The sequence below is a fragment of the Cyclopterus lumpus genome, chromosome 7, assembly GCF_009769545.1.
Source record: "Cyclopterus lumpus isolate fCycLum1 chromosome 7, fCycLum1.pri, whole genome shotgun sequence".
Taxonomy (NCBI): domain Eukaryota; kingdom Metazoa; phylum Chordata; class Actinopteri; order Perciformes; family Cyclopteridae; genus Cyclopterus; species Cyclopterus lumpus.
In genome coordinates this window covers 12007790-12030033 of record NC_046972.1, presented here as the reverse complement: position 1 = coordinate 12030033, position 22244 = coordinate 12007790, and the positions used below count along the sequence as shown (strand labels likewise).

General features: G+C 39.4%; 1 protein-coding gene across 1 annotated transcript in view; it reads left to right on the top strand.

Moving 5' to 3' along the window:
- Nucleotides 1-21524, top strand: part of cpne5a (copine Va) — a 58521-nt gene extending 36997 nt beyond the window's left edge. The window contains exons 11-21 of the mRNA XM_034537209.1: nt 1381-1422; nt 1720-1795; nt 4050-4103; nt 4659-4720; nt 13849-13895; nt 14473-14654; nt 15621-15748; nt 16892-16994; nt 20138-20195; nt 20377-20450; nt 21336-21524. Coding sequence (XP_034393100.1) covers nt 1381-1422; nt 1720-1795; nt 4050-4103; nt 4659-4720; nt 13849-13895; nt 14473-14654; nt 15621-15748; nt 16892-16994; nt 20138-20195; nt 20377-20450; nt 21336-21524 — 1015 coding nt within the window. The remainder of the gene's footprint in view (nt 1-1380; nt 1423-1719; nt 1796-4049; nt 4104-4658; nt 4721-13848; nt 13896-14472; nt 14655-15620; nt 15749-16891; nt 16995-20137; nt 20196-20376; nt 20451-21335) is intronic.
- The last annotated feature ends 720 nt before the right edge of the window (nt 21525-22244 follow it).

Below are 22244 nucleotides of genomic sequence, written 5' to 3'. Positions count from 1 at the left end.
TTTACCTGTAAATCTAAGGCAGGAATGATTGTGTTTACATCCTCGCTTGAGTCACGTCTTTCAGCCTCATTTGAATCTGTCAGATCTCATGTAATCATCTGGCTTTAATAGCAATCAGAGAGTGAAATCCCATCTCCACTAAAACATGCAGTGGGTGCAGGAACCGAAATAAGATTGATCCAGAAACTAATTCGCTATATCTTCACCAGTAAATTTGATCGTGTCGTTGGGCTGCTCAAGGCCATGATTATTAGTTGCAAGAAAATTACATTGGAGAAAATTGATGTTGACAGACATTGGGGAATCATCTGCTCTGAGCGTCAAAACACATTTGTTTTTTAGTCAAGAGTACAAGGAAGATTTCATTGTTCTCTCACTCGTACTCTGAAATCTGAATATCTGTTAAATGTTGTTTCAGTATTTAAGGTTCTCTATAAGCTATTTAGAACGCTAGCGGGGTGCTCGGAGTGTCGCAGTTTGAAGCTTAGGGCCACTGACCAGCGTTGATATCTGATTGTGTCTCACTCTGTTGGTACAGTTAGCTTCTTGTTGCCGGCTCAGCCATTGCCATGTTGAGAGCCATGTGGAAGCAATTCCTCAATCATAGACACTGAGTTCTGTAGAGAACTCAATTAGTGAGTAAACGACAGATTGACGTTACAATTATTGCCTTATCTCTCTCTGCAGTGCATGGATTGCACACGTTTGTTATTGGAGGGGAAACACATTAAGTGCAGACTGAACGAGTTCAGGTCAGGATAACAGGGCCGCCCTCCAGCACCTTCCCTCCTCCTGGACCCAGAGACACATGATTGACAGCTGCTGGTGAGGGGAGCCACTGATCTTTCCATCAGATAAAGAATAAAAGAGGAAGCAATTTCCTCTTTCTGAGTGAATTATCTCAGGCTTACTTATTTGGATTCTTGCCTTCCAACTTATTTTCAGGAACTTGCAAAATATGCTTAGTCCCACGAGGTTATAGTTTTCTATCTTTGGCATGTGCAGGGAAAAGATTGAAATGCCAAACTTCTGGCAACTAACCTCAAAGCATCTATTCTGTGAGAAACACAAACTAGTACACAAATGAATAAATCCTTGATGGAAGTTTACCAACCGGCTCTGAAAACATTTTTGAATGCGAGACTGACAGAAGTTCAGCTGTAATTGATATTGGTCTCAGTTTAAGTTGAATGTTTTGTCATTGTATGTAAAAACACGTTTTGTATGCAAATACAAAGCAGGCTCTCTTTGATTCATTTAATTCAGCTTTGACTAATAATGAATGAGTTTAAATAGCTTTTTCTGCTGCGTTATTTCAGAAATTCCCCTCAAGGATAAATGTGCTCAACACTTTGTCTTCTCCTTTAATGGGTTTTACAGGACAATCAAAGTGGAGGTGTATGACTGGGACAGAGACGGGAGGTAATGGATGCACACACACACAGACAGCATTTTCATTACAGTGATAATTCATATAATTTCTAAATTTTTCCACATGTCTTACCCACTGTCTACAGATTTCTCCTTTAACTCCTCTATAAATTAAATGTTTTTATCACTTTCACAATATTGTCTTCTTACTTGCTATTAACAAGAGACTATCAGATTATATCTGTGGGTCAATGGTTGTGGTATAATTCCTTAATCTATTACCACTCAAGGTTACCTTCTGCATCTGAATGAACATTATATCATGCAGGTTTTGTCTCTTTTCTCCAGCCACGATTTCATTGGTGAATTCACCACCAGCTATAAAGAGCTATGTCGAGGTCAGAACCAGTTAAATGTCCATGAGGTGAGTGGAGATAAAGAGAGTCGATACTGAAGCTGTTAATTGCTGACTTGTTTAAAACTTGTTTTTTATATCAGAGGACCAGAAAATGGTTGTCCTAAATATTGTATGTTATGTCTTTTTGATGTTCCTCTTTGGTCTCTTTAAACTACTTTTGAGTATAATCCAAGTCACAATGTAAACCTGATCTTTTGTGTATCAGATTCTAAATATTTGTTGTGTGTCCACCCCCCAAATGTAATGTGTTTCAAAGTCAAGTGAAGAAGCACATGGAGTTATATTTCTAGGAACAAGTGTGATAAACAAACTTTGATTTAAGACCAAATCAGTGCGCCCTTTTTCAAGGTCTTGTTATCCAAAGTTTAATGCCTTTAAGAGGCGGTGGTTGTTTGAGATTAACAGCCAGCCTCCTCGGTCTCTCCTCACCCTACACCGCATTAGGCATGTGAGAGGTGAAGTGGTGCAGCTCACCAGATGAGGAAGAGTGTTTCTGTGGGGAGAATACATTGGAACCATGCTGCTGATTAGAGTTTTTTGGGATGGTCCTTGGAGGGTAAGAGAGGGTATTACTGTTGGGCGCTGGGGGACTCCTTTTGGTCCCTGCTCATTAAAACACTTGCCATGTTACATTAGTCTCTGAATAAGTCATGGAGGTGGCTTAAGGAAAGAACAGGGCAAGTGAAAAGAGGGAGTGGTGGGATAGATGGGTATAGGTGAGGAGAGACAGAGTGAGAAAGAGAGACAGAATTAGTGAGTAGCATGCAGAGTTGCCCTTTCACACTGCTGATATGGCAGAAGGAGTATCCATTACCCTTCACCAAACCTTTCTGTATTCTAATTAGAAAATGAAACACAGCAGTATCTTCATCCACCCTGTGACATGTCAGTGCACTTTCATACATTTCAAGATGTGGTCAAAAATGACATGAAGCCACCTTATCACTGTTGACAAATAAAGAATTTGAATAGGTCATCGTCAGCGGTGTTCGACTCTTGGCAGATTCCTGTGTACTTAACCTGACATGTACAGGGCCTGCAAACCGTAGCTCTGTGATTTGAGGTGACAGCTGGTTAATGCCAACAGAGGTTGGTGTAATTGAGGGTGATGTCTGAGTGACATAATATGAATATGGCAGTGATGACTGCGGTGCTATACGCCATCATCTGTGTAGGAGGAGTTGAGGAGTAGCATCAAAAACCACAGAGGCAGATAGGAGGAGACAGGGCGAGTGGGATTCCTTTTACTTTTTTGTACAGCACAGTTTCCTCCAGGCCTGTGCTTTATGTTTGTGTGCAGACCCATATAATAAGCAATAGAGATTTTTTACTGTAATGGCTCACTGTTCCACATGTTACTGCCTGCAGGCTCTCAGAGCAACATTCATTTAAAAGGGCGATGTGTGATGTAGAGAAGAAGAAGAAGAGTGCAGTATTTTACCTCTACTGCTGGGTCCATACAATCTAAACTTACCATCAAACTTAACGTAAAACCCAACTACTAATTAACAGCAGGCTAAGAATACACACAATTCAACCAAACTGCTGAAACTCTGAGAGCTGGTCAAAAACAAAAATACACTTGACTTCAACTCGTTCATGAGCACCTGCCCACGGAGCTGGATAATGAGTGAGAGCTGGTGCTCAGCCAGCTTACCATCGTTAGCATCAGTAATGGCTAACCCAGTAGCCCAAAACACATCCTCTGAGCCCAAGAACAACACAGACTATTCAAACTGAGGTACTTTTTTGTTTATTTATTCTTATATTACAAAAAATAAAAGGCAAGAGAGCTTGTAGCCAATGTAGAAAACAATAAACCACCCCGTCCGAAGAAGAGCATGCGGCTTGTGCCTCGCTGCATCTGACCTTTGAAACACCAGGAACAAAAAGTCGGGACAGTCTCCCGCAATCAAATCCTGCTGTTGGGGTTTGCACCGTTGGCTTATTATTATTTATTACAAATTAATGGTTGGGACAGACATATGTGTCCCGTCATCACCAAGATTGGTAATGTGCATGTAAAATGTACAGCACAGTGTCGGTGCTTATACAATCTGTATCTTGCTGCAGTGGATGATCAACGCTATCTCATTCTCACCTACTACAGTTATTGGATTCAGTCCTTATGCTCCATTACCCTTACAGATATGGAGTAGGAGGACAAATATGTTTTTATTACATGCCCAAGGGTTGCTAAAAAGAATTGTGCTCCACGTTTATATTATCACCGTCCCTATTTTCTCTGCCTGCATACCAGGTGGTGAATGCCAAGAAGAAAATAAAGAAAAAGAGATACATCAACTCTGGGACGGTGAGTTCTGAGATAAGAGCAAAGCTGCTGCTTACACACCCGACCCTCCTTTGCTTTTGTGTTCATCAGGAAGTTTTCTCTAAGTGGATTGTATGAGGCACTTCAGCTCTGTTAAATGTTTTTGTTCCATTCCCAGTGATTCAGACAGTGAATTTAAGTCGATAAGAATGAAACAGGTTGAATGACCAAGTCCATAGTGATGCATAAAGGGACTCTTGTCTGTCCAATTAGTGAAGAGTAGTGATGGATGTTCATAGATGAGCTTTTGTTACTGCCTGAGTACTTTGGCTGCTCTCTGTGTGTGCTGTGACTCTGTAATTAAAATATGTTGCTAGTTTTCCATTAAACTGAACATCCATCGGTGCACTGCCACACTGATGTTCTCTCAGTGATTGTAATACTAAAATGCTGCCCAGGCGTCACAATCATTCAGCGTGGATAAGTCGTTTTGTGGGTGGTTAGCTCAGAGGTCAGTGTTAATGTGTAGATTGGTAGATTTAGCTTTCCTTAATTACCGAGCATGAGATAATCTGTTTGGGCCATTTTATTCCACAGGTATCCTTGTTGTCATTCAATGTGGAGTCAGAGCACACCTTCCTGGACTACATCAAAGGAGGGTGAGTCTAATGTTTGTCTGATAATGATGCTTATATACATACACAGTATTTTAATATATTACCTTTGTGCCAGGCACCGGAGGGCAATAACACACAAAGTTTCCCTTCACTGAAATGTATTTTGCTTGTTGTTTATGCACTATGATGTTTGCGCTTCACTGTGCAGAATGGTGACATTGGAAGGCTGTTTTCACATTAAATCAGCTGAAGAGGAAACGTTTCTCTGTGCTCACGTCTCACAACATGTACGGGCCATCACAACTCAGCCAATCATGGTCCAGTATGTGTCATAGTGGAAACTTTAGAACCTCCACTGCAAACATACAGAGAATAGTCTTCTCGGTTAAGTAGGAGACATCTTGTTTTCAGTAGTTCAACTATTGTATGCAAAATAATATTTTTATATATATATTTATGTATTTTATTTTTGACATTTTTAAATTACACTAATATTTAGCGCTCTGATAGTCCTATGTCTTAATGCCAGTGCTCTAAGTATACATGTATTCGTAGCCTTATGTTGTTAGACTTTCTGAAGGGAACAGTCATCAGGAGAAAGAGAGAAGCGAGCCTCAAACAGGGATGTCTCGACTCCCCAAATGATTTTATAGAATATATAATATATTTAGCACTCTGATAATGCTTTGCTCTTATGTGAGTGCTCTGGTTAATACATTTAGGCCTGTTCTTTGATTTTGAAACAGCCGTGTTGTTATTTATGAATTATCCTTGATTTCATTAACACAAACTTGGCAAAATCCGGCTTCTCAGATTAAATAGTCAACTATTGTTAGTCAACTCTATTAAGTTTAGTTCACTAAAACTTGCAACGGCAATACAGAGGACCTAAGTGTGTTGTGGGCTTTGTAAACATGGAAATAAGGAGTGAGATTTAATACAGTAGATTTAAAACATCTTGTGTGCTCCCCTGACTCCTCCTCTTTCCAATCCACCCTACTGCTCATCGCCGCACCGGCCCACATTCTCTGGTAGTATTGACTCTGGTTACTCAGTGGCCTGGAAGTCTCCTCATGTGAGTAAGTGTGGCCCCAAAGGGGACGATGTTGTCCACATTCACAACTATATTGTCGATGAATATGACTGATAAAATATGGAGAAGATCTGAAAGGCGGACAACCTGCCACATATGGAAATGTTTCTCAGTGGATCAGTGGCTGCCCTGGTTTTAGCTTTCTGCTGCTTCGCTACCGATGGCTGAGTGTCCCAGATCTGTCCTGTGGACTCTCCAGCTCACACAAATGGACACACATACACAGACTTACAGGAACTCAAGGTAACAGTGTTCATCCTTAGTTTTACTACCAGTTTGCTTTTGATTTAGTTGTTTCTTGAGACACACGATGAATCCAAATCACACTGCGAGCCATTTAGATAAATATTTCTGTTTATCTGGGGTTTTGTGAATATGAAACCCCATTAACTCTCATCCATGTTCTGTATAACCCAATTGTGAGCACTGGGACTTGCTGGTACTGGGTCATGTAGACACATTATTCCCACCATTATCCTGGCTGTAATTGGGTACAGTGTGTTTCCATTGAAGTCATATTTTGATAATCCTTATAGGGAAAGTAGTTGAGAAAATACTACTGCTGCCTTCGGTCAAATACGTTATTCTTATTAAACTAGTAAACAGTGTGTATTCAAAGACGATTCCCCTGAGCACAATAAAAAATACTATTTATTTGACATATTTTAATCTTTGTAATGGTTTCTAAAAGTGCAACCCACATCCTACTTATTATTATAATAAACAAATATAAAATCACTACAACATTGAATTTCATTGCAGGAGCTTTAATGTGAGTCAAATTGAACTCTCAACTCAGTCTGAAGCTTGAAACAGCTTGTTATCCATGTTGTTAAATGGTAATCTTCACATGAAACTGTTTCAGACAGAAATGAGAGAGATATTACCCCATTAATTAATGTGTCATTATGTAGAGTGGTACTTAATCTTTTTGTTACAGACATTCCGAGATGTTTAAAGCTCATTCGGTTCTTTAGAGGGGTTTCAGGGCTGTGCTTGGAAGAGGGGCTGATGGCAAAGACTATTCCTTTAAAAACACAAAAAAAGAAGAAGAAATCCCTAAAAGAAAATTCCCTCTCACTGAGATTGTCTCTCGAGGTATTTTAAATCATCATGAAAGACGTGCTGTAGCCTTCGTTTCTTCTGTTGTCACTTTCTCCCTAAGTGCTCTCAACAATGGGAGTGCTTGTGTATGAAAAGTCTCATAAGTCTCAGCAGAGATAAGAATTTCCTGGAAGATGCCATAAAAAACAATAGCTGTGGGGGATGCAGAAATATCTCCTAATGCTTTCTCTCGCTTTGTGCCATCTCTGTCTCTTCCTTGTGTTTTTTTGTTTTTAATTGAGCCTCGTTCTTTTTTCTTGGCTTAAACTGGCTTTTGGACCAAATTATCTCTGAAAGCAGAGATCAATGGATGCTTTATGCGTATTTATTGTGATCATTAAACTGTGCTGTCAAAGTAATTTGAGAATGACATATTGATGTCAATATTCTACATGCAGGATATTTAAGGCAACGTTACGTAATAACATTACTCATTATGTAAATGTTTTGACCTACTCACAGCACCCCTATGTTTTAGTTCAAAATGAACTTTATAATAATTTCAATGATTATTATTGTTAATGAATTCCTATGCTCATTGACTTTCTCAATGTTAGCCTGTATTGTGTGTCCTCTCGTGGCTGATTTGACTGATGAAACACAAAATCACTGTCTTGCATTCCTTGTTTCAGTATGCCCTGCTGTTTGGTTTTGAAGATAATATGACAGCGAGAGGTCATTCAAGACCTCTGACATTAATACTATAAGTGTGTATGTCTACACACTGGAACCAGCACACAAAACCGAAGTGATGATTAAGTTTAAACTCAGTAATAAGTCCACAATATGTATCCATGTCCATGTTACACGTATATCTGTGATCAAGTAAAGAAGGAGCTAAGAGGAGCAAATGTGTAAAGATAAATGTACCATACAGAGAATCACAGAAATGTATCTCCTTTTTTTTCTCCAAATCCTTTTTTATTAAGTTTTGTTTGTTTGCGAGTAAAAACCCATCTCAATAACCACAGTTAGTTAGATGTACTCTCTGCTTCCAGTGTATTGGGTATGTAATGGGTTATTTATTCTCATGCAGCAGCCACAAAACACATCTGTCCTTTATGATGCTTATAATGTACAGTTTTTGGTGCGACCCATTTTAGAGCTTTGTTAATAGCACTTTGTGATATTTTGGAGTGTGCAGTTTGTGGTGTTCCAGTCATGCAGATTAATCCAGGATATATTTTCTGTAGAAGCCCTCTGAACTGAAACGAAACTGAACGAAACTGAAATGATTTTAGATACAAAGGCTGTATATCTTATGAGTGTGCAGCTATCCCCTGCTTCATTTATGTTATTAGCCAGAATATGTGTGCACTTTCCTTCTTATGGTAACAAAGAGGCTTGTGACACAACTGCAAAGACATCATTTACATCAAATCTCTACAATCATCTGAACAATCTGATTTATCAAGTATAAAATAGCTAAATAGAAGTATTTAACAGATTTATCTTTATGGAGCAGATTGCAAGACAGAAGGATGAAGAAAATAAACAAGATTACTAATGCTGGCATTGGATGGAGGAAACAATGAGCGTGCTGCTTATCCATGATGAGATCCAGATTAACTGTATCCATGAAAATGAAACACCAGATAATGTTTAACTGAAAAGGAGTTCAGGAAAAGTAGCTGCTATTTTTGTCAATTAAAGTTAAAAACCTTCAGGCAACTTTGAGCTCTTATTAGTCTTTATAGCTAGAGCCTATTCTCCACTGAATATTCATCACGGTTTATTTGAGTAACCCTTAAAAACTCATGTTCTCAAATGGCAATTGACATTTTGAAAAATAACTCTTCAATTGAGGATGAGAACAACTAAGCGCATTAGAAATGTTACGTCCCCTTCTCGGTCTAGGGGATACGTGGAGGGGACGTACACATGGCAGTCAAAGAATATGTGAAAAGAGGTCAAAAGTATATTAGTAACGGTTTCAAATAAAATGTATTATCATGCGGTTAACACAAAAACCAAAGGTTATGAAGTGGGAGAGGTTGGGACAGTTGTGGTTGTGCCAAACAAATAGAAATCAAGATAACAATAACCAATAGTTTAATGTTTCTAGACACAAAGTACCTAGGTGTGTGCACAAATGTACAGGGTACCCCAACATTACTGTCCTCAACCTCCCACCACAAACCTGCACACCTAGCAGTGTCAGTGTACATCCAACAAAAAAAACCACACCCCTGAACTTTTCAGGCTTCCTCCTTTTTAAAACGGGGCCCGTTGGCCAGCTTGCCTTCTGGAACCCAGGTGCAGCCGGATTGGCCGGTACAGGTGGCAACTCATTAGCACCTGAAGGGAAAACAAGGAGGGAGGGGAGAACACACATCACTGACACGTAACAAGAAACAATAGGATTTTCCCCACTGGGATGGTCAAACATGCAGTGAAAGCTGAACATGGTGGAAAAGATTGTTTCATCTCATCAGATCTATGCTGTTTTATTTGGCTGTATTGCATTCGAGGAAACATGAAGCTATTATCACCAAGATAGAAAAATTAGATGTTAGCAGTCTGAGTGAACGCATAGCAAATCATGAACACACAAAACATAACTTTTTTACTGTAATAAATCGTTGTTCTGTCCTAATCTTACATTGACATCGTCAAACAATTGTCTTACTTAATTGAAAATGTATGTGCAATTTGAAAGTTCCTAGTCATTCACAGATGTTTCTAGACAAACATAAGTTATATTTTTGAATCAGACTCAAATTGTATTCAGTTCTGCTGGAACACAATTTGCAATTCAGGGGTTGTGGCACACTCAGTGCTTGTCCAATGGATTGTTAGGTTTTGATTTGGCATCTGTATTACTGTAGTAATTGGGTGAAAATCCTACAAATGTATAAAAAGCAACTGGGAAAAAAAGCTAAACCTGCCAAACCTGCATGAGGCTGTGTACATCTTATCCAAAGACCCACATTAGATGTTTCTGATTTCTTCTATTGATTCCTCTCCTTTCATAAATGTTTGCTCTACTGCTCCCTTTCTAACAGGTGACAACTAAAATTATGCATTTTAGATGATTTTCTGAAGCAGTGGGTGAAAAAAGCAATTTCTTCTCCAGACACACCATTCCATCCCTACTGGTTTCCCAATAAATTGATTTTTCATACATTTTCATTAAGGTTCAACTAGGGCAGAGATATGTCAAACGGAGATAATTAATCCAAAAGCCACATGCTGCTCTGATGAAAGATTTATATTCTTTTCATCGCATGTTGAAATATTTCTTTTTAAATTAAATCCGCAGTGTGATCGGCCGTGTAATAGCTTGTGTGGAGTCTCTGTTGTGTGGAGATCGTATTAAGGTTTAATAGTTTCATCCCAAAAAAATATCTTGTTGTCTTGATATGGGAGAAGGTGATGTGTTTTTCTTTTCATTTCCTTTAGGTTTGCTTTGTGGTCAGACTGCAGAGTGGGTAAACCATTTTATTTTCCTTGTCTTCTTCTTATACTGCCGTTTGATTCTTGAAAATTGGGAAATATTTCTTCATTCTTCTGCCGCTTTATATTTCACTGCATGCTTAGTGGTTTGGCAAACAAAAATAGAGGAAAGAGAAGATATTGATGTGAAAAGGTTCTTGGTAGGTTTTGTGCATTGGTGTTTCATTCAGGCATCGGGCCACCGTTGAGCCTGCTTACAGGAAAGCAGAGGCAGAACACTTCACTTTAAATGTGGCACAGTTTTGTGCAGGGAATCGCTGCAACTAGAAACTGTCATGACAGTTTTCTGCAATTGGAGTCCTTTTCACTGTAGACTTCCCTGACCTTTCTTTTACTTTGTTTTACTGCCATTTACTGCCACAAACTGTAAAGGCTGTATGCCTTGAATAGAACGCCTGCAGACTTTGCTTTTGCTTTACACAATGTGTTATTTTTGCTGGTTAAATAAACTTTTTTTTGGAATAAATCTATTTTAAATTGAATAAATCTATTTTAAATGAAACTAAAGATTACTTAGTAATTACCTAGTAAGGTTAGTGCATAAATAATATATGATTTACATTTGATCTTGTTTCTTTTATACTATACATCATAATATAAACTAGTACATTTCATAATGAGAGAAACAATAAATACTGTATATTGTCTTAATTGTGCCACAAACACACACACACACACACACACACACACACACACACACACACACACACACACACACACTTCTGAAACCAAACCATCTCCCTTGTGTATATCTGCCTGCATGTCATTACACAAGAACGCATCGTGCCATTCTGCTCATTGATGTGGTCTGGCTTGGCCAATTTACAGCACATACTGATGAGCTTGGCGGTGTACAGTCACTGCATTCTCTGTCACTCTGTTTCCAAATCCCAGATTGCCAATACTGCATGGGGTTTCACATTACAAAGACTCGTGCCATATGGTGTTTGTCTAACTGGAAGGGGAAAGTCAATATGACACCGATACATTTGAATCTATTTTTATATTATTTAAGTAATTCAAGGTGATGCACACAAAGTGGTTGAGGAGCTGTCATTTTAGCTGCAAACAAAACAAGAAACAAGAGATGCTGAGCGAGTTAGTGAAGATATGAAAGGACAGAGTGAAGCCCAAAGGGAATTATTGGACTACCTGTTCTGAAGGATTTGTTCTGAATCAGGTTTTGATAGGCCATTAAAGGCTGGTGTCAGATTTATGAACTCCTGATAAAATGTAGCAACAAATGATGGTCTAGTAATTTGTCCATACAGCAATCCGTCACTCAAAGAAGAGTCTGACAATTGAAAGATGACTGAAGAATTGCCCGGTCTCAAGGACTTTAGATTGCAGAGATTAACATAGCAACCCCAGACCAGCCACTGGTTTTAGACTAAGAAAACCGACAACACTGCAGCATCAGTCAAACTCAATCCTTATCGATGTTTTAGTCTCAAAATAATGTGTGAGCTCACAGAGCATTACAAGTGGAAAAAAACAAACCAAAAACAACCAATTAGTGAAACCAAAGTCAGTCAGCTGAACATAGAGGTACGTATGTGGGATGTGAGATGCAACTCTTCTTGCAGCAAGTCACGGACAGATAGTCAAAATACTGATGAATGGATTTTTAAATAGCGGCCACCCTAACGCTAACCCCAGTCCGATCCCCAGTCCTATAAGGTGCAGCTGTTAGAGCAAAGGTTTGACATTTTTTAGGAAGACACTGGTTGTATTGTAGATGCCTAAGATAATATCTTTAGAAATATATACTGTATATGATATTAAATTCACAACCCAAACACCAGAATGATATTTGATGATTTTGTTCAATGACTGAATATTAAGGTAATGGTAACTATGGTTATTTTAATCAGTGGTTGTCCATTAATTGACTAATTGTTTGACCACTACATTTCTTATACATTGCTACTGTAAATTTGATCAATGGGTTCAGTGTTTGTTGAGTGCATGTTTGTGCATTTTCTTGGTATACCACGACAAACTGTGTGTCTGTCTTTGATATATTTTATATTTTAGGGATTGTGCATTGGAAATAGTTTGACTGGGGTGATTGTGGGTCAGTGGTGAGCAGGTCCGTCTTTCAATCAGAGGGGTTGGCGGTTCAATCCCCACTCTAGTCAATGTGTCCTTGTGCAAGACACTTAACCTGTAGCTGTGTCTACGGTGTATGAATGTAACATGATTGTAAGTTTGGATAAAAGCATCAGCTAAATGAAATGTAATGTAAATTGTTTAGGATATAAATGCTATATATGTGACACTTGTTAACAGGGTTCTTAAAAACCTTCAGATAAAAAAGTATAGGACCATGTTGGCGGTGCTCCCACTTAACTGCAGAGTTTAACAGCTTCTCTCTGAGGATGAATTCCCAGGTAGTGCTCCAATGACCGACTGTAATTGCCAGTTTGACTGACAGTTCCTGTGTGACCATTTTTAGTGTATATACTCTGCCTTTACCCTAACTCACCATATTGCTTTACTCGCTAAACTTTAGAAACCAACCATAGAAATCAGCAAGACATTTTCAAATTGAGGCAGTATAATTTCCCTTTGTCAGCTGAGCGGTGCAGCTCAATGCTGATTAATGAGCTGGGTTCAGAGTTTCCAGGAGGAAGCCGCCATTATCTCCGATGCTGCGCTTGTGGGAATTTTCCCACTGGAGTCGAAGTCAGGAAAGGCAATCAGTGTTAATCACAATGAAAGAGCAAACACTTTGATCTCACTCCCATTCCCTTTCGCTCTTCCTTAGTCTCACTGGGGAAACGGATAAATCCAGCAGACTAGTCAGGCCATGTTTGGTTTATTTTCAAGGTCTTGTCTATCATTACGGCCTCATGAATAAAACATATTCAGTCGTTTTTTACATTTTGTGAGGCTGCTTTTTTCAGATTGACGCAGACCTCAAATGTTTCATTGCTCATACAGTAGCAACCAGGTGGAACAAAGACAAAAACGGTGATTGCAATGATAGTAAGGATTATGATGTGACTATAATGGGCAATCAGATGCACAGTATACATACACACTGTACAGGATTGTGGAAACCTTCATATATCTTGAACACAGAAGGTGAAAAGTAAAAACAGATAGTATGAAATTGGTATTATTTTCTTTTTACAGCTCTTGAGCCGTGTTAATAATGTAATCTTTCTTCGATGCGATGTACAGTCAAATCATTACGCCGCCTGCGGCAACTCATAACATGGCCATTTGTGAATTTACTCTGCATTTATTAGTTTTTCTAGGTCTTTTATGGGATGGGTTTGTGGTTTGGATGTTACTGATGTGCTGTTAAATCTTTAAATACACATGTTATTTCAGGATCAAAGCAGTACTTCGGATGCTGATTGGCCATAAGTAAATTTATGCTCTCAATGTTTCATGAGATGTAATAATAAAAACCTGATTAGATCCTATGTTGCCCAGACAATAAAGGTGCAGTGTTTTTCTGCCTCTCTTTTGTGAACAGCATCCTTTCCCCATTCATGTGTTTCAGGACTCAGATTCACTTCACAGTGGCCATTGATTTCACTGCATCAAACGGTGAGTGTGTTCACTTCCATTTGTCATTTGATGTATGACTATTGCATTTTCCATGAATCAAAGAGAATCTGGAGTTTTCCTGCTTGTCTTTGTTTTAATCTTTTTTCTTGACACGTTCACATGATAAACAAAGTAAAGTACATGTAATACATTTTTAAAAGAGGGCAACAAGAGAAGACATAGCTAAAGTGATTGTAAACAGAATATAGACATTTCTATAAATAAATGTAAATATTTGTCCAGCATTGCAAATCGTCAATCCAATGAGATCAATCGAAAGGATTTTTTCTTTCACTGAACTGCATGTCATATTTTGACTGTTACTGATTCCTGCCAGTATAAAAGGGAGTCCTGGAAACTAATATCTACCCAGAAGTGTTTACAATGCCAGTGTAACTTCAAAACATGGACAGGGAAATATAAACATTGATTTCATGTATTGCAAATAATGCAGAGGCCCTCCTCTGATTCAGAACATCCAATTTAGTCCTGGCTCATGTTGCTCAGCCCACAGCTGTCACTTCAGCCTCAGTCTGATGGTTTGCATTACTGACTCTGACTTCTCTTGTCTTGGAAGGAAATCCGTCACAGTCCACTTCACTGCACTACATGAACCCGTACCAGATGAATGCCTATGCCATGGCCTTGAAGGCTGTTGGAGAGATCATCCAGGACTATGACAGTGATAAGATGTTCCCTGCCCTGGGATTCGGTGCTAAGCTTCCCCCTGATGGGAGGGTCTCCCATGAGTTCCCTCTGGTGAGTAAATTATGGGGTTATTTCAGGTTGTAATTCACCCTCTGAAATGTTCATAAAGTTAATCAGACTTTATGTTAAAATTAATTTACCTCTCCCAGTGGATCTTATCTTTGAGTGTGAGCACTCATTTGTGTTTCTATGCTCTCTCCAGCCGGCACGGATAACTGTTTTTGCACATGGATGTGTGCGTTGTGAGATGACTGCTGCTACACCTCTGATATCCAACATTCTGAGTGAATTTCATTTACCTTTTATAGTGCAAATGAGGTTCTATAAGGCTGAAGGATCTTCTTAAATCAATTTGGCTTCCCTCTGCCGGCTAATGTGCTCTGGCTGCTCCATAGTACAGCCAAATGAGGAGTCTGTCTGCTGGGTAACATCTGCATCACTCCATGTTTCAATTTGCAAATTAAGATTCATCTCACTATATAATTGAAGTCTCATCCTTTCATGCTCTGGTCTTGTAAGTTGGTTTAAAAGTAAAGTTAGAGTCCTAGGTGAAATATTTGGTCAGAAATCTCTGGGAGGAAAGACTGTGTTCCAATCGTTATTCAACTTCACTCTACTCCATCTTTTATGGTGGAGAAGCTTCACGGACCTCTGTAGGTTAAGATGATGAGCCGGCACACCCGTCACCACAGCTGGGTGTGATGTGTTGCTATTGAGAACACAACCAGCTGCTATATAACTGTTGCACATTTTCATCCAGCTCAGAAACCCAGATAGCGTTGGAAAGATGTTTTATATATTTTTGAATATTCTTTGACTAACTGACTTGTCAGGTAACAACAGACAGAAGGTTAAACACTGCTTTTCAGCGTGGTATCAAGTTACTCTTTAACTTTAATCCCAGACACAATAGGGTACTACTGAAACACTAATTGTTGTTTAGATCAACTATCAGTTGTTACGTCAACCCCTGTTGTTTTCCATTCTGACAACCGTTCATGTTTTTGTTTCTCTCAGAACGGCAATGTTGAGAACCCGTACTGTAACGGCATGGAGGGGATTCTCGAAGCTTACCATCAAAGCCTTAAGACGGTTCAGCTATATGGACCAACCAACTTTTCTCCTGTTGTTAATCATGTGGCCAGGTACAAGAACAAACAGCTGTCCCAGTGAACATCACAGAGCACAGCTGTCCTTTCTTTGAAAGTCAATCGGTAAATAATCCTCGGCGGGTAGACACGCCGTCAGAGGTTTTAAGACAACGAGTGATGGTTTCTCGATGAATCGAGCAGAACTAATGAAGGGAAAATAAACAATCGGCTTTCAAGCTGAGTTGAATATAAATGAAAATCAGGCATTTATGGGACCAGATATTTATCCTTTCCTTGACGTTTATATTTACTGTGGGTTGTGCATGCAGCACAGGCAGAACGCTGGGGCATTAATGGAAGCAGACAATGCTCTTGAAGGTAATGATGCATAATATATACTGTATGCTAGATGTACAAGATGATGTTAAATTGGTTACGTGTGAAATGCTCTATGTTCTCATCCATGGAGGGATCATAATCTTAGGTAGACTCGTTATAATACACTATTATTTTTTACAGTTATTACTTTGTTAATGTGGTCAAATGTCTCCATGAGTGTGGCCTGCATTTCTGTCTGGCAAATGAGGAAGACAAAGGTCTTTTTAATCTCCTGAACACCAGCCACTGCTCTTGCCTTTGTCACTGACTGGTCACGCTCTTTGATGAAAATGCCTAAGGGCTGACCTCTGACCTGTCCTTGGCTCTCCCAATGATCTGTCACATGTCACCCCCTCTCACTCATCCAATGTGGTCAGTTGAGTGCGAGGCATTCAATAATGCTGTGAAAGAATAAGACTGCAGCACTTGCATAAATAGTTTAATAAATTATTCATGGTGCAGCCAGCAATGGACGATTGAAACTAGGCCACACTCGCTGTGCTGTCTCTGATGGGTTTCATAATAGTGTCTGGATAGACCTCTGAGACATGAAGCGCTATACAACTTATTTCACTTCTTTACATATCTATATTAAGCTTCTGTGTCATACGGTGGGTAGGGGGCAATTTTGTTTCCAAATTATTTGTTGTAGTTGTTGTTGACAGTGGTTGCCACTCTGCTGCTCTTCTCCGTGGTTGTTTAAACCAATCTCAGAGTTGTATGTAAATCCATGAACATGTTGTGTGCATCTGTTTTAAACTTTGCTTTCCTTTAAACATAAACTTAAACCACTCCGTGCTGACGATCTCTCTGTTTCAGGTATGCAGCAGCAGTGCAGGACGGATCTCAGTACTTTGTTTTGCTCATCATTACTGACGGCGTCATATCAGACATGGCTCAGACCAAGGAGGCCATAGTGAATGTAAGTGCTGATCTAACATTGCCTGGAGGACCCTCCCCACCCCCACCCCCACCCCTCTCTCCTTGCATTGGCATTGCAGGTACTTTTAGGTTGCTGTGGCTCAACCTGTTACTTTGAGCTGTCTATAAGCCGGTAGCACGAGGATTTAAGGCTTTACAGGATGTTTTCTCCTCCACTTGTCTCACCTCCCTGAGCTTGGGTGCCTTGTTTGTCCAATATTTGTCCTTTTTATTGAGACTCTCAGAAGGCTGAAGGGCTCAGCTGAGATTCGCTCTCAGGTCAACAGGTTCACTGCATTAGAGGTAATGGTCTTACACAGTGGTCTGTCTGAGGCACAGCAACACGGTGCTCTGACCCCCAGCAGACTGGGTTTAAAGGGAATTTGCGACTGTTAATCAAACCATTCGAACAGCCACACCTTCCTTTTAAGATCTTGTCTGCTGCTCTGCACTGCTCTGCCCGAACCGGCTGTGTCCTGCTGCCACCTCTCAACTCAGTTTGGACCTGGCTACACTTTCTTCTGCCCACAGAAAAAAGGACTGATTGACCTTCTTCACTTGGCATCTAGCCTTTGCACCAGAGAGATGAATCATAACTAAAGAGTTACGTGCAATGCTCATCTCTGCACCTTTGGTCTCTTATTTGTGCTGTAGTGTATCTTCAGAGCTATCTTTCACGTACATAGCAGATATATGTTTGTAATGGTGTAAGTACTGCTGCTGACCACACTGCCATGGTCAAACCAAACCAGCTCAGCTTAGCCTTCAGTGACTAATGTGTCCACTCATCTAACAAGACAGCTTCTGAGTCATATTCCCTTTGATGTTATTCCTATAAACTCAAAATATCATTCCAGGAATTTAAATTATGAAAGAGAGTCTCTCTCTGACGTGGTAGGCCAAAATATAAATCAATTTGTTTCACAGGTATTGGATTATTTCTCTGGTTGTCAGTTTGTTGTCTGGATAGGAGGCTGGCTCCCCCAGTAATTTCATAAAACCCATGATTCCTTTAAAATGTATAGACACCAGAAGAACTGCATTTGGCTGAGTTCATCTGTCCACTTGGAATCAACAAAGCAAACGTGTCACGTGTCTGGCCAACTTTAGACACTTACTGACTGATTTATCTATACATTTCCAAAAGAAGAGATGCTCTGCTACTGATTGTACTTATTTTGTACAGATTTTATTTCTTATTTTACCAAATTCCTAAGCAAGCCAGCATGTTTCAATGTTTGTTATTAAAATGAGCTCTATCCATCTTAAAGCTGCTATAACTTCCCTCTCTTTTTCTCATTGTTCTCATCATTGACCTTTTCAATCCCACAGCCACATGTTATTCAAACCCAAAAAAACTAGGAGATTACAAAGATGCCAGAAATGTCCGACTTGATTTTGGGGAAATGTGAATCAAATCATGCATGAGGTATCGAAGGCAGCCATAGAAAACATGAAGTCTTGGTTTTGGATAAACATTTTGCTTCAATAAGGAGTTGGAACCCATTGATGATGAACTGATGATGATTTCTAACCTTTAAGTTACTTAATGAAACAGAGAAAGTTATAATTCTATATCCCTGTGTATATAATGTGTTTTTTTGAGTATTCTTTATAACAAAGTCCAAACCATTTTCTTGTCCGAATATTTTTTATGAACTTTGTTGTGGTTACATATATTTATCAAATCAAATGTGATTTGGAGTGACGAGCTAACTGCCCCATCACAGCTTGTGGGACGCAAGCTGAGCAATGTCTCAAAAACAAAAAATGACTTGCTGTGAAAACTAGGTGGTTAGTCCTTAGATACATGCACCAAACAACCGGGATGTCATAGCATTTGTTCCGGAAACATCTATCTTCCAATCTAGTGGTAATGTCTTCTCTTGATTATTGATTAGTGACCAATGAGGCAAAATGGTTTTATGAGAACATGTATCTGCTAGCAGTCCCTGTATATTTGTTGTGGTTCTGTGCAGTGAGAGTAAGGTGTGTTCACGCAGACTGATGGATTATATCCCCTGAGTGACTGTACAGTACAAGCAAAGTAACAAATGGTGTAGACTGAATAATTCAGCCCTTGATACAGAATCTGTTCTGGCATTTATAGGTTATATTAATATTTACTGTGTGGTATTCTGCTGCCTGAAAGGGGCAAACAGAATGTATGTAATTAGTGTGAGAGCAAGAGGTCTTGAGGAATGAGGGGAAGATAAAATGGTAGAGGAGATGGAGGGGTACGGATGATAGAGCACATGAGAGAGAGGATAGTCCTCCTCAGTCTATCTCTCCTCTCGGGAGATTTTTCCAGCAAATCTGACCTACTTGTACCCTTTTAAATGCATTTCTACCAACAGCATACATCATTCATTCATGCCAGAGCTTTTACTTTCTCCACATCAGGACTGTGTTGTATGTTCACCATGCAGTGGAGAAACCTGTCCATCACAGGGTGGAAGATAAGCCCTATTCAATCTTTACTATTTAGTGTTGTTCATTGGTGTTAAGTAGGCAGCACATGTGGCCTTTACGTTAACAGGAGCTGAAACATTTATTTATGTAAAGATCATGAACAGATAATGTTAGATTGAGTGATGCAAGTGTGAAGGATGACGTTTGAAGTGTTTGACTTTTTTACATTTAAAAAAAAAAAAAAAATTCTTATTCTTATTCTGCGTTCATACCTAACACGTTGCGAATATTCGCAACGTGTTTGGTATGAACGCAGCATTAGTAACCATTAGGTAAAGAACTGTGTGTAACATTGTGCACTGAAACAATAATACTAACTAATAATAATGAACTAATTAGGTATTCCTGATTGTAAAAGTACAAAATATGTAATAGCTAAAATATGATGTTATATGCTGGATGTTGTAACTTGGGGCCCATGAGTTAAATAATGGATGTTGTATTTTCTCTAAGTCCCTTTACAACCCATAAATGCACCATAAAGTGAAACACAGTCAAGAAAAAGCTTTGTATAAGTTGTGTTTATTTTATGTTGTCCTGTATTGTTTCTGTTCACTGGAGAAAAGAGTCCAGGTAACTGACTGACTTTGCAGAATGAGAAGTGTATTGGGAGAAAAATACAAACTGTGAACGTAACGCCAACTGACTGTTTGTTCTTCTTGTTCACGACAGGCAGCTAAACTCCCCATGTCTATCATCATTGTTGGAGTTGGCCAAGCTGAGTTTGATGGTGAGAACAGTATTCAGGGAACCAATGTGTAAAAATAAAACAGGTGAAAACCAGTCTGTGGTCTGTTTGCATCAAGGATGGTTTGTTTTAGTAAAACGTACTCTTTAGGTTTGCCCCTAATCATAGCAATTATTGTACATAAACATTTATGTTAAACTATTGTAATACCTTTTCTCTGTAGCCATGGTTGAGCTGGATGGTGATGACATCAGGATTTCCTCCCGGGGAAAGTTGGCAGAGAGAGACATTGTTCAGGTGAGAATGTGTTTGCCGCTCTCAGCTTGCAATAGAAGGACACGGCTCATTTTACAAAGGCACAGCGGTGAAAAGTTAAATGTTTGCTGTGTTAGTGGCCATGCTTACAGAGAGCCATGTTGGTTGAAGATATCTCATCTCATCAGCTACAGGCCACATTTTCTGGAAATATGTAATGAATAGTTCAGATTCATTCAAACAGTCAATATATAAATAAGAATCCAGTAAGCACATCGTGATTAAATGTACTGAACACATTCATGCTCCCCAGCGGATGAACCCACTCCAAGAGTTCTCTTGTCCACACTCAAATGTCAACTTTCTACACAAGAAAGCAGATGGATGGATTTCAAATTAATTAACTGTGCATGTTCTTCATCATCAGAGGATCAACCACAGTGCTTGGGTGACCCTTTGCCCTTTACTTGCACAGCGAGGATGATATGTAAACTTTACCAACATTAATTATCATAATCTAATTGGCAAGTGTTTGAAAAATGATCTCAAACATTCACGCTCGATACAGGGTAAACTCTTGAGATTTTAATGGACTTTCATCTTGCACCAGCATCAGGGAATTTTGTATATGCTCTTTTCTTTGAAGCCTCAGTAATGCCAATGTTCTAAAGCTTCAATTATGGCTGTGTGTTAAGTTACATAGCATATGCATGTATCCCTGTAGTATACCTGCTCAAAAACTACTACACATACAGATGTGGCAACCTCAAGAGGTGTTTAAATTGTTTGGTCCAAAACGTTCATATTGTCAAATGTTGTGTTATGTGTATTGTATGTACCTTTGCTGTGTATTTCCACTAAGTTAAATCTAAACTAGACTTGCCGTATACGTGATACATCCTTTTCATTAAGTCACATTTCTTACAGTTTGTCCCGTTCAGAGACTACATGGACCGCACAGGCAACCACGTGCTGAGCATGGCGCGGCTGGCTAAAGACGTGCTGGCCGAGATCCCTGACCAGCTCATCTCCTCCATGAAGAGCAGAGGCATTAAACCCAACCCCGTCCCACCAGGTTACTCGCCTGGAGACCAACTGCAGACCAATCTCGTATGAGCGCCCAAAACGGCTCTGCGTTGAGTTGTGCTCGACGGGAACCGGCCTTCACAACCGTCCTTTGGGAATATGCGCTTTTAAGGCAATTTCATAAATATTAATTTGGCTGAACAAAAAGATGGTGAGACTCCATATTGTTTTGGAGAAATCCGACTGCTTTTGGTGAACCTGCTGATGATCAGGAAGTTTTGAGTGCTTGAGGATCAGAGCGCTGAGAGGAGGCCAGTGTTGAAGGAGGTTTTAGTTGTTGACTGTCAAACCTGTCAAAGTGTTGATGTAATGGATAGCAAGTAAACTCATAGAGAGAGCCTGTTTGAAGGCGTACATATATTAGAATGTGCCAGTGTGTATCATGTTTGTGATACCTTTTGGAAGTGTTGAACTAGGAAATCATAGGTATACTCATTTATTTATTTATTGCAGAAATCATTAATTCCTTTGAGGGGTTTTTAAAGATGGGGGATTAAAGTCCTATTTTTCCAGTAGTTTTCCATCTTATATTGTATGACCAGTGTATTTAAAGAAATCCCCATTTCTACTTTGATAAGGACTGTAATATAATCGCATGTGATAAAAGCTATTCAACAGTTCTGAATCATTTTCACTGATAGATAATTTAATTACCAGCAGTTATGTAGAGGACCTGCTGTGAGCTGTTGCCATACTGATTTGCCAGCACCATGTCTTTTACCTATTTCTAGTGTTTATATTAACGGAATG